At 43.7% G+C, this 12,903-nt stretch overlaps 1 protein-coding gene across 7 annotated transcripts in view; it reads right to left on the reverse strand.

The window, feature by feature from the left end:
• LOC121726306 (RNA-binding protein Nova-1) overlaps nucleotides 1-12,903 on the reverse strand; it is a 57,611-nt gene that overhangs the window by 5,692 nt on the left and 39,016 nt on the right. For 6 of the 7 annotated variants that reach the window (XR_006035518.1, XM_042113607.1, XM_042113605.1 and 3 more), the window contains 5 exons: nucleotides 5,409-5,563; nucleotides 3,194-3,347; nucleotides 2,520-2,686; nucleotides 1,089-1,259; nucleotides 137-332 (listed from right to left, as the gene is read on the reverse strand). Coding sequence is in view for 6 of the 7 variants with exons in the window: in XM_042113607.1 (XP_041969541.1) it covers nucleotides 137-332; nucleotides 1,089-1,259; nucleotides 2,520-2,686; nucleotides 3,194-3,347; nucleotides 5,409-5,563 (843 nt within the window). In the remaining variant the exon portion in view is untranslated. The remainder of the gene's footprint in view (nucleotides 1-136; nucleotides 333-1,088; nucleotides 1,260-2,519; nucleotides 2,687-3,193; nucleotides 3,348-5,408; nucleotides 5,564-12,903) is intronic. The other variant, XM_042113603.1, reaches the window with a different exon arrangement.

A 12,903-nucleotide genomic window follows, 5' to 3' on the forward strand; every position in this document is an offset into this window, starting at 1 on the left:
AACACTGGCAAAGACTCGTCTCCGAATATCATACATTTTGTTTTCGAGCTTTGCTGTCAATCGAACACTTCTTGACTAAACGCCATATATTGTATGTAATTAAAAAAAGCCCGCTCTGTCTCGGGCGGCTACTCACCCAGCTGCACCTGGGCGAGCGGGCCGAAGACCTGGGAGTCCTGGGTGGGGAGGGGGAAGTAGGCGGGGGGGAGGGGCGCGGCGGGCAGCGCCGTGGGCAGCGCCAGCCCCAGCACGCCGTGCTTCACCAGCAGCGCCAGCGCCGCGCCGATCTCGCTGAGCCCGCCCTCCGAGTGGCCCGCCTGCCGCAACGCCGCCTGCGACGCGCCCGGACATTGTGATATACATACATATTACATCCATACTAATATTATAAATGCGAAAGTGTATCTGTCTGTCTGTCTGTTACGTCTTCGTCGTCGTCTTCAGCCCAAACCGCTGAACCGATTCTGATGAAATTTGGTAGGAAGATACCTCGAGTACCGGGAAAGGACATAGGATACTTTTTGTCCCAGGAAAATGTACGGTTCCCGCACGATAAAGGAACTTTGGCGCAACGGAGTTGCGGGCGTCATCTAGTACATGATATACGATTACTGAGTATGATACGGTAAAATAACCACCGTGCTCCGGTTATTTAGAGCTCTCCACTTAGAATCGTGGGTTTGATTTCGCACGATAAAAATTGGCCTGAATGCAACGAAATGTGTACGGTCAACGGTAAGGGTGAAGCCGAACGAGCGTAATATGCGAGTTATTAGTCGCAGAATTTCGGCTGGCAGAAATTCTGCTGCATTCAGTTTCATACAAAAGTCCTGTTTGATTCACACGAGCGTGATTTTGTGAGTCATGATTAATTGTATGAAAAGATATTTACGCGGCAGAAATTATGCGACTCACAAAATTACGCTCGTTTGGCTTCACCCTAAGTCAAATTAAGCAGTTCAAAAACATCTAAGCTTCACGAATTTCTTAACGCGAATAGACTATAGTCTGCGAGCGAATAGATTATATAGTATAGACTATAGTCTATCAACTCGACCAAACCTTTGGCACCGAAGTTCACACGATACCTTAATGTGATCGAGCGTGTGCTGCGTCAGCGGCTGCGAGGGCGGCGTGCCGGGCGGCGCCAGCGACAGCGACAGCGCCAGCGCGCCCAGACCCGACCCGTTCACGAGCACGCCGCCCACGCCCACCCCGCCCACGCCCACGCCGCCCACGCCCGCGCCCAGCGCGTGACTCTGCAACGTGCAGAAAGAACGTTTAGATACACGTACATCGTTCATTTATCTTAAGTTTCGACAGCCAAGTTAGATATCAAAATGTATAAGATTTCACCAGTTCATTTCCCCTACGAATAATAAAAATATCACCTAACGCATTGAGAAGTGAGTAGTGACATAGCGTTGTGTATACAACGAAATGCAATTTCTGATGTTTTTGCGTAATTTTTATATAGTTTTAAATTATTATAAAACCCGACACGATTATTGACATATTAGATAATCACGTGGCTTTTATTAAACATTGTATTGGACGATACACAAAGCCGTTCATCAAGGGTTGAAAGGCTTTTAAAGCGAATAAAGAGGGCATTGTATAGAGTCCCCCCTCCTCTCTCCACAAGGTCATCGTGTCACGTCGCCCATTGTAGAGCTCGGCCCTCGGGTAATGCCGCATGGTATATTCCTGTATGAAATACAGCACACTGTGTTCTTCAGCGATCTCACTCTGTTTGCAGCAGTCTCATGTGTGTGATGAAATATTATGATTTGTTGTGTTAATCTTATAGCATAAATAAATCAGCGAGGAACAATAAAATAATCAATAATAATCTCTATGATACACATGTGACATGACAATTTTGCAATGATCCTCGTAGTATGTTTTAGGGTCAATTCAGACCGCAACCGCAATTGACAGACTCGCATGACGTCTCCGTTCTCACGCAATCGAAGTCTGATAAATCCATACAAATTTAGATATGGTCTGAATTGACCCTTGCATGTAAAATATATTAAATATTTTATGAGCAAAACGTGTGACATGACGGCGACAGGCGTGTTAGACAAAGGTATAATGACACACATAGACACATGTATGAGTATGTATATAGAGTGGCAATGTACGGGGTGTGCGGGGTGTGCGGGGGTCGCGGGGGGGTGCGGGTGTCGTGCGAGTGCGACACTTAAACACGCTCGCGGCTCCCCGCCGCCGCCCGCCGCCGTCCGCGCGCGATAAGCGGTATCTGGCCGCCCGCCAGCTAATGAGCCCGGCGACCACTCGAGCGGTTTTCTATCGTCAATTTTCACATCCAATCGCCTCTTGTCGCGTTACAAGTTGCAACTAATAAAGAATCTACGACACCAATTTCTCTAGACACAACAGCCGAATTCATAAAAGCAATAGAATACATAAATGTAAAATTTAGTTGGGGTTAGGAGTAATTTAGGCTCGACCGATGAGTGTCGGCGGCGGGGTGGAGCGCGTTTAGGTGTCACCTCTGTCACCTCCGTGGCGACGGCGTAGGGGGAGCCGGTGGGGTTGTAGTTGGCGACGGGGCCGGCGACGTCGGCGTACGACACGTTGGGGCAGGACCCCGACTGCGGGTCGTCCACCACCTTCTGCAGGATCATCAGGCATGCCTTCTTGTTGTTCTCCTTTTCGCCTGGAAACAGAGGTGTGGTAATTAGTTGTGTGTTCACATATTTTGTATCCTTTCTTATAAATTCATCTGAGAAAAGTTAGCTGCTGGGCTACTTTACATGTCGTAAATACTTTTGAACACTGGTAAAAGCCACTATTGCAACTTGTAAGCATCGGTAGAACCTACCAGCCATTCTGTCTAGCACACTTCATGGATCAGAATGATTTGAACAACATAATATCACATATGAGCAAACTCCTAAGAATTAAAAGTAATGCGATATACTGTAGGATAAGATCGTTCGGTGTGCATCCGTTGTCTGATTGCCTTAACACAAGTTTAACTTAGCATGGGATTGGCGACGTGATGTACACGGCCTACATTGTGCTATTGTGTATTATTGTATTCAGAGTATTATGAAGAATTTGAGTTTGATAATATTATGACAAATGATGTAATGAGCGACTCCCATTTTTTTTAACTCGCGCGCTGCCTGTCTAAGTGTGTACGGAGGCTTCGACGGCTTACCGACGACGGTGATGCACCGCTCCTGCAGCGAGAGCTCCTTGGCCTTCTGCGAGATCTGGACGTAGCTGCCGCTCTGCTCCTTGATCTGCTTGATGTAGTTGCCGCCCTTGCCGATGATCATGCCCGCCGTCGAGTTCGGCACTAGGATCTTCACCTGAAAACGGCGGACGCGCAGCGCGCTGTTAGCTCAACTTGATCTGTCTCTATTGCTGTATTTTAACTGTAATTATTATTTTCATGCGTTAAGAGGAGACGATATACGTGGGAGAGCCATGCTTCGGCACGAATGGGCCGGCTCGACCGGAGAAATACCACGTTCTCACAGAAAACCGGCGTGAAACAGCGCTTGCGTTGTGTTTCGCCGAGTGAGTGAGTTTACCGGAGGCCCAATCCCCTACCCTAATCCCTTCCCTAAACCCCCCCTATTCCCTTCCCTTTCCTACCCTCCCCTATTACCCTATTCCCTCTTAAAAGGCCGGCAACGCACCTGCAGCTCTTCTGATGCTGCGAGTGTCCATGGGCGACGGAAGTTGCTTCCCATCAGGTGACAACAGGCGTCTGCTCGTTTGCCCCCTTATTTCATAAAAAAAAAGTCCACACCGCCCTTTTTTCCATACAAACGTTGTCCCCTGTTTCCTCCTGGGATAATGCTAGTAGAGTTATAATTTTTTTCCTGAACCACTAATACACGGCCACTAATACAATGTTCCTATGTTTTCTTTTTTTTCATAATTTAATTATTAATGATATGAACGTTCAAAAAGCCAAAGCAAAAGTGGCCAGATTTTCCGCTGTGTTCAAACATCCAGAAAACAGATTTGGCTAGATTTTACAAAAAAAATAAAACATAGGAACACAGCTCAAGCCTTTCTTTCCTCTTTAATGAAAAAAGTACTTAAATCGGTTAAGTTTTGGAGAATCAGGGGACAACGAATCGTTGATTTTCTGCAGTTCTCTCTATCGCGTTCTGCGGTAGGCTTGAGGTAAGAGAGAGCTATAGATATTACACGTACTTTTTTTCATTTCTCTAGCCCCTAGTGTATCCTCTTAATATGACAGTAACATGCACACTGCACAGTTTGTCAGTTTTTTTGCGTGAAGGAGTGCGGATTTTTAAAGGAAGTATCTCACATTTTCATATTAGAATTTTTTTTTAATTATTGTTGAAAATCCCATTAAAAACAAGAGATGCCCTTAGAATTTGAGGATCTTCCCCTCGATTCGTGTGACTGGTATCCCCAGGCAAAGTTTTAAATAATATTAACGAAACCCATCACTCGTAGAATGTAGATGTACCTTATTTACTTTGCTTATATCAAATGTCGTATTCACTCAGTTAGTTTCGGCGGGGTGAGGGCGGGGTGAGGGCGCGTCGGCACGTCCGCGGAGACGCCATGCATATTCAACGAGCGCACGTACACGCAATTAAAGTACTGACGACACGAAAGTAACGTTCACATACGAGCGGCATTGCGCTATCTGATGCGCGCAGTCGTCGTGCTCACGGCAACCGATTATATCATGCAATGTGTTACAGCTTACGCGATGACTGTGGGGGTCATGCATCGTCATAAATGGGTCTGCTCTACCGCAGAAACTAACGACCCTGCGTATATCATCTCTTTAACCACAGTCCACAAGCCCTGATCCCTATATTATAGCCTTCGGGGCCATCGAGTACTCAGAATCGTGCAATTCCACCATACATCATAGGGATTGGGGCGTATACTACAGTGACATGAAGCAGAGCCCTATATCGATGTCAGTCGATGTGTCGGGACTCGGGTATCGCGCCGTCCTTATCGCCGCTGATAAGGTCGCGTCGGCCGCGCCGCTTGGGGCCGCGTGTCGAACAATCGATGCACATTAGCATTTAGCATTACGAAGCAACGTTTTGAATCACATAATAATATCGACGCTGAAGAGGCAAAATGTACAAATGGCGGTTAATACATTTTGCCTTTCCAGCGGCGATATTATGTTTGGAAGTTGAGAAGTTGAGTTTACAGACCTATTTCGATCCCACCGCTGCCACTTTAAATTATTGCGTTATAAGCATGTTGCAAATATCCTCAGTGGTTAAATTCTAATGCATGCACAATCTTTAGCAGTAAAAACATTTAATATATTTTACTCTTTAGGATATTTACCATAACGTTTCATTTACTATTTTATTTTTTGTAATGTGTTCACGTGTGGGCTGTATAGTGTATACCTGCTTGTCTCTGTCCTGGGGCATTTTGGCGTCCACTCCCTCGGGGAAGGGTTTAACTAGCTCGGGCTTCTCCTTGATCTTCTCCATGATGAAGTCCAGCACCACCATGATGCCCTCCACCGAGCCCGTTATCAGGCAGGCCCGCTCCGTCGTGCCTGGAATACGAACGACCTCATTATTGTCGCATTTAGACGAACAAACGCCGCCAACAAAATATGCATGTACGCAGCTGATGCGGTTCTTCTACCTCTACTCCTAAACCTAATCCCACTATCTGCATAATATTATGCAGATTTTTGTCGGGTGGAGCGTTCATTCGAGTTCCATTATGTTTCATAATTCCACTTTCATCAACACCGCCATTCAAATTAATACTGATTACTGACTCGAAGATTCCCATCGACGACGATATTGAGTTAAGTTGATAATTTGGCTGTAGCGATGTCGATTTTTCTCAGCAATGACAAAAGCTAAGAAATTAAAGTTCATTGTCAGTATTCATCATGTCTTTGTCTTTAAATTACCCATAGCATAACACGATTGGTCAACTTTTATAACACAGACTCAATCAAAAAACCTCTGTAAAAAAGGAATTCCTATTTTGCCAACAGAAGAGAGTGATTTAAGCTTCCAAAATTTGTACATGGATTGGTTCAAGCATACACTTTAATTTGCCCATAGCTTCTATGAAATGTATTTATGGTTTTTAAATAACGCGACAAAAAGCATTTTGTCGCTTACGCCCTTTCCATTTTTTGCTGTTAAATTGCTTGTTTTCTATGAGAACAAGCAATCTAAAACGTATCAACACGGTTTTTTACCTTAACGCGGCGTCACCTTAATACACTTTAATGATGCTCCTTGTATTTAAAAGTTTTAATTTTACGAGTATAATAATTACACGGTAGGCTGGCTGTGAAGCCGAGCGGAACGAGGGTTAAGCCTTCGGAGTTCGGACGAGTAAGGACGAATTTATAATTTACACATTTATGCCACTTATTACCACTTATAGGAACAAAAAGAATATAATTATTTCCTGCAATATTATTACCTATTTCAATAAGTTCTAGGTCCTGGGCCTTAAACAACTTTGCGGATTCTCATCACTCATCATTCCATGGATAACGATTAACGAGTAATTCGAAACCGGTTGTCTTTTTTTAACAACAGCCAATATCTTAATAAATGATTAAAGTTTATGACAAAGTTGTGCATAAAGAAGTAAGTAATAATAATAATATAATAATATCTATGGACGCTTCACACCATGTCAGTCTGGCCCCGTGCTAAGTACCTAAAGGACTTGTGTTACAGGTACCAGACAACGGAAATATATTTAATACTTTTATACTATACATATATTTAAGATTTTTATTATATCATACACATATTTTAATACACATCCAGATCCGGGAACATTGAAAACTTTTTGTTCCGTCGGCGGGATTCGAACCCGCGACCCCCGGCTTGAGCTACCAACGCGCTCACCACTGAGTATTATATATTATAATATATTATAATAATAATATTAAAGTCAAAAAAGTTACTATTCTATCATTCATAAAATCATAAATAAATGTAGAAAAAAAACCGGTCATGTTCGTTTTTATGTTTTTCAGAATGGCAATACAGTTTCAATTATGAATCTGCTAATGAATTGAATTGCCTTTGATGTAGGACGTTATTTTACAAAATTAGATGAATCACCGACGATATTGCTCGTAATATCGTCGCTGAATTGATTGACAGGAATGGCTAAAAGTTACCATTTTAGCCCCGCAGTTCATTTATCGACTGAACCTATTCTGTTTGAGAGCTGCCAGCTGGAGTGGTCCGCGGGAACTTTAATGATAGCATCGGATATAGTGAATAAAGAATATTTAGAAAAATCCAGGTCTAGTCGCTTCGAAACATCCCGCTGAAAACTCTAAACAGCGAAGGTCATTACATAATATTGCAGATGTTTGTAGGTGAGAACTCCATCGATTTTGACACCGATAGGAGAACATGCTCGTTAAGGAAAACGAGGCATTTTACGCTAATTGCCTATTACTTACATAATACGATCAATTAATGTACAAACACTCGCACACGGGCCCCACGTCGGGCGCCCGCTCGTCCGCACGTGCCCCCATCTGCGTGCCGCTGCGTCGCCGTATCATGCCGTATGCTAATTACCCCGTTCTGATTTTTTATTCCGGCGCCTGCGCCAATGTTTAATTATTTGCCGAAATAAAAGACATTAATTTGAACAAAACGAGGAGGTCACGCCGGCGAGGGTCGTTATTAAAAACTCATTAACTCCACAGTGCCACTACGCGCTGAATGGAGACGTCCAAACGACGGCATTATTATCTCGGCTGCCGGCTAGCCCAGGGGAATGAGTTCCTCACTATTGTTTACTAAAAACACTTCGTGACCCTATTCCGACTGGGGAACGTTAATATTTAGTCGTAACTCGTATGGGCTGCAGCGGACTACGATACATCGCGCGCTGACGCTCGGCGCTCTAGCCTTCTGCATACATAATTACTGCAGCGTTTATGCACAATTAACGCGATCGTTCGACATCCAGCGCTGTGCACGAACAATGAACGCGAACTTTGAATGTTATCTACATTATATTCTTATTACCTACAACTAGCCAACGCTCATGAATATTCTGTTTCCCTTCCTGGAAATTGTTCTGATTACTAAACGAGCAGCGTCTTTTCCCTAACAAAGTATGGTTGCAGTGCACACCGCACACGTCCAAGATTTTAGAAGGCTTACATCTTTTTTTTATGAAATAAGGGGGCAAACGAGCAAACGGGTCACCTGATGGAAAGCAACTACCGTCGCCCATGGACACTCGCAACATCAGAAGAGCTGCAGGTGCGTTGCCGGCCTTTTAAGAGGGAATACGCTCTCTTCTTGAAGGTTTGCAGGTCGTATAGGTCCGGAAATACTGCTGTGACAGTTTGTTCCAGAGTTTTACAGTGTGCAGCATAAAGTTACGCGAGAAACGCACGGTGGAAGACTGCCACTCATCAAGGTGATGAGGATGTTATATTTTTCGCGTGGGACGATGGCGAAAAGTTGCAGGTGCAGGTATATGTACTGGTATTTAAATCTCGAGCAGACACTGCATTGGCCCAAGATTGGTGAGCCTCCTGTTTCCGGCGAGAAGCTTTTTTGAAGGATGAACCAAACCAACAAACCAAACATCTTAACATGTGTAGACTGTAGGCACAGTTTTTAGGTAAGCGTAAAATGTTCTTGCACAATTTTTTATTAGGATTTGGGAGCACAGATTACGTAGCTGACAACAATCGATAACCCTCGTCAGAGTTAAATATTATATTGTGTTGAATTATGATGTTGCATTGAATGGAGCGACAGTCGCGGTGGGTGGAGCGAAGATATTAAAACGTGTCGGTGGGAGTACGAGGGTCATATTAGGTTGAGGAAAAAGTTTCTTCGTATTTTATATAAAAATTCAAAAGGTTTTTTATAAAGTTTATTTACAATTGACTAAAGTATATAGGTGCCATTTTGTTCGATAACTTTTGCCATCTTATTGGTATTGGTATTTGGTAGGGACATGATCCCTTTGCTATAAAAATTTTGGGGCTTCTGATGAAAAAACTGCGACAAGTGGTTTTGGCAGTCCTCTTGTGATATCAAGCTGACACTGCCTAAGGAATTCTGCAGCGACCGAAACAGGTGGAAATCTGAAGGTGCAAAGTCAGGACTATACGGCCGATCGTTAACACCTCCCAGCCAAACTCCCGTAATTATTGCTGAGTGGATAAAGATGTGTGAGGTCTAGCGTTATCATGGTGAAAAACCACACTCCTTCTGTTGATTAATTCCGGCTGATTTCTCTCAACTTCTTGCTTTGATCTCATCAGTTGTTCGCAGTAAAGTTCAGAATCGATGGTCCTGCCTGGCGGTAACAGCTCATAATGAATAAAGCCCTTCCAATACCACCACACACACAGCATCACCTTGTTGCGTGTTAACCCGGGTTTCGCTACAGTCTGTGAAGCCTGACCGGCCTTTGACCACGATCTTTTTCACACGTTCTTGTCGTACGTGATCCACTTTTCATCACCAGTTATCAGCTTCTTCAAAAATGGTTCGGTCTCATTACGTCGTAATAAAGAATAACAAATGAGTACATGGTTCATTAGGTTTCTTTCAGAGAGCTCATGAATTCATGAGGCACCCAACCATCGAGCTTTTTTGTGTACCCAGCTTTTTTCAAATGCGCCAAAATCGTTTTGTGGTCAATCCCCAGTTCTTCAGTCTCCCAGTTTTGTCCGTATCAGGGCGACCAGAGCGACGTGCATCTTTGATATCACCAGTTTGAAAACGCTTAAGCCTTTGCGCTACTCTCACAGAATCTGCATTAGGTCCATAAATATCACAATTTTTTTTCGCGGCTTGTGTTGCATTTTTATTATTGTAATAAAATTTTAAAATGTATCGAATTTCTTCATTAGAATCACTCATTTTAACAATAAGAAAAACAAAATTTGAAAATCTCACATTTACCTAATTTGAGTCTTCTGTAAAATTTAAACTTTTTAATGATACCAAAATTTAGCCAGATACAATTGGTATAGCCCAAGAGATGTTATGACAAGTTCATACATACCTACTATAATGCGAAAAGACTTTTTCCCCAACCTACTATTTCACGCCGCAACATCTGTTTGCAGTTTGCACTCTGCACGCAGCACGAGTGTACGACGGTACACGGCACGACGTCTAATCTCATGTTACAAATTCTGTTTGCGGGATCCGATCGTCTCCGAGCCGGGCGATAAAGAGAAAATTGTGGAGTCGACGGTGACTAACAGTCCCATCTATTTACTTAAAGGATCGCAAGAATCGTCCACTTGTCGGCCGACCACGAGCGGATTACGGTTAGAGTATTCGCGGCAGCTCGAAATCTTGTTCCGTCATCGCTCGCCTTGACAAAGCCCCGCGAAATTTTTCCAATAACGAGTTCTAACTTCTATTGATATATCCTCGATCGATAAGCTCCGACTACATGAAAATCCGGTTCGCACGAAGCGAAGTAGGCTGCAGTAGAGCGCGTAAATCACATTACATATTATGGTCATGGCTCTCGGCCATATAATGTCAACAGGTGTATTGTTGTGGCTATAAATTTACATTCGGATTAACATAGGAAATGTGTAACATTACGCGTAAATGGCCACGGTATTACGTCTACGTGGGGATCCACATAGTATTACAAAGCTGGATGATTGTTTACAGTCGCGTTAGAGGCTGTACTTCATAAAAGGTTCGTAAGACGAGCTCCTAAAGGGGTACGAGTTGTTGAAGTTGAAGGGTTGCGAGTTGCGTCTGAATGCTTTCATAAGATTCCGTAAGAAAATTCCCGCGGCCAACTTCAGGTGTGCAGCGTTTTCCTCGTGCGCGGCGTGCGTGCGGATTGCGGAGTTCGCGCACATTCCATACCTGATGTATGATCTCGGAGCCGGTCGGACCGGTCTTATGCAACACGTCAGCCCCTTGACCTTGGACACCCGCGCCTGCGCTCGCGCAGCATTAGCGATCATATTCGCCCGCAATTGGGTCATTACCGTTGGTCATACTCCAAAGTCATTAGTGCTGGGCCAAAACGTTAGATGCTAGGGCTACCTCTAGCTGATAACTAGGTCGAGTCGATATTTATTTAGAAGAAAAGAGCTCCTCTACTGCTTTAAAATGCTAAAAAGCACTATTACCGCTTGTGAAGTTTATTTTGGACTACTGTATTGGATTTTTTTAGGATTCCGTACCCGAAGGGTAAAAACGGGACCCTATTACTAAGACTTCGTTGTCTGTCCGTCTGTCTGTCTCCAACGGCTGTAACTCAAGAACCGCTATAGTTAGACTTCTCAAATTTTCATAGATTGTGTATATCTGTTGCCGCTATAACAACAAATACTGAAAACAAAATAAAATTAATATTTAATGGGGCTCCCATACAATAACCGTGTTTTTTTGGCCTTTTTTGCTCAATATCAATAATGGCAACAGAATACAGGGAACTTGAAATTTTCACAGAGGCCTTAAATATATGTGTACTTATTATTTATTTCTACTATTAAATGAGTAATACACATCCTATTGTTACGCCCTAGAACAGAGGTTCCCAAACTTATTTTGTATACCACCCACTTTAAGAACAAATTAATAATAATTAATAAGTATATTTCAGCTGATAAAATAAATGACCCCCCAAGCCTCTACACAACGCCCCCATTTTTTTTCTGGGTCCCTTCAGACCTTCAGCGCCCACAAGGGGGCGTTACCGCCCACTTTGGGAAAGGCTGCCCTAGAATGTCCAGATATTCAAGGTTCCGGAAATAAATGGACTCAATGGACAATATCATTAATAAATAAGGCGACAGCCCTGAGACGCGGTGTGCCGTGTGGGCAGTGGGCGTGTGCCTGTCGAACATCTCGCTAATCGTGCACATGTATGATGTAGGTGAGCACTGAGCGGCGGGGTGCGGGGTGCGGGGTGCGGGCTCACGGCCGCTGCCGATGATCACGATTAATCATCGGACCTGCCATCTATTACGCAGCCCGCAGCTAGCAAGTCGCAGGGGACGCATCGTCGACACGGACGTTTCGCAACTCCGTAGTCCGTGCCGACTGCCGCCTGAGTCGATCTGATTAAACGTGTTGCCATAATGTAGCTTAAAGACAAAGATAGTTTAGTAAAACTTCTTTATATTTTGCTTCAAATGCACTTGTACAATTCACCTTCAACACCTTCGAGCAAAGTTGAAGGAGCAAAATAAAATTTATTTAAAATTTAATAGTCTGTAGATATTGAAGTGAGCGATTCAAATCGAGCGCTACAATCTGCAGCTATACTGGATAATGGAAGACGTTGTGAACGCTGAAGGCCACGGCGCGGCGATGCAAATAATGCCTTAATATGTGTTAGTGTCGTCAGCACAGTAGACCGATCACCGACGTACCGGCAGCCCGCAGCATGCAGCTAGTGTCAGTAATCAGCGGCGGCGTGTTCATGTCGAGCCACGAGGATTACTCCGGCGTGATCTTGTTACGACTATTTGCGTCCGCGTGACGTGGACAGATTGTGCAAAACGGTGTTCCAAGGTAATCGTATATCATGCGATTTGGCAGCCAGTGGATATTAACATGATATTATAATCTCATTACATCTAGACCGGATTAATGGCCTGTAACGTATCAGTTAACGTCTGTCCGAGTACACGAATTACAAAACCACCGAGCGGGGTAATCGCACGTCTACGATAAATGAATTTAATGGTTAGAACTTAGAAACCATTTTACAGGTATTGTATGGTTTGAAAGATACACGGTTAAGGAGAATTTGTAATAAAATAGTCATTATCAGAGAATATTACTAGCCAAAAAATATGTAGAGCGAGAAATTCTGGTCCGCAATCGGACGGGATTTCATCAATCATCCGATTCCGTGCATCTATAAATACTG

This window comes from Aricia agestis, chromosome 4 (genome assembly GCF_905147365.1).
Source record: "Aricia agestis chromosome 4, ilAriAges1.1, whole genome shotgun sequence".
Classification (NCBI taxonomy): Eukaryota; Metazoa; Arthropoda; class Insecta; order Lepidoptera; family Lycaenidae; genus Aricia; species Aricia agestis.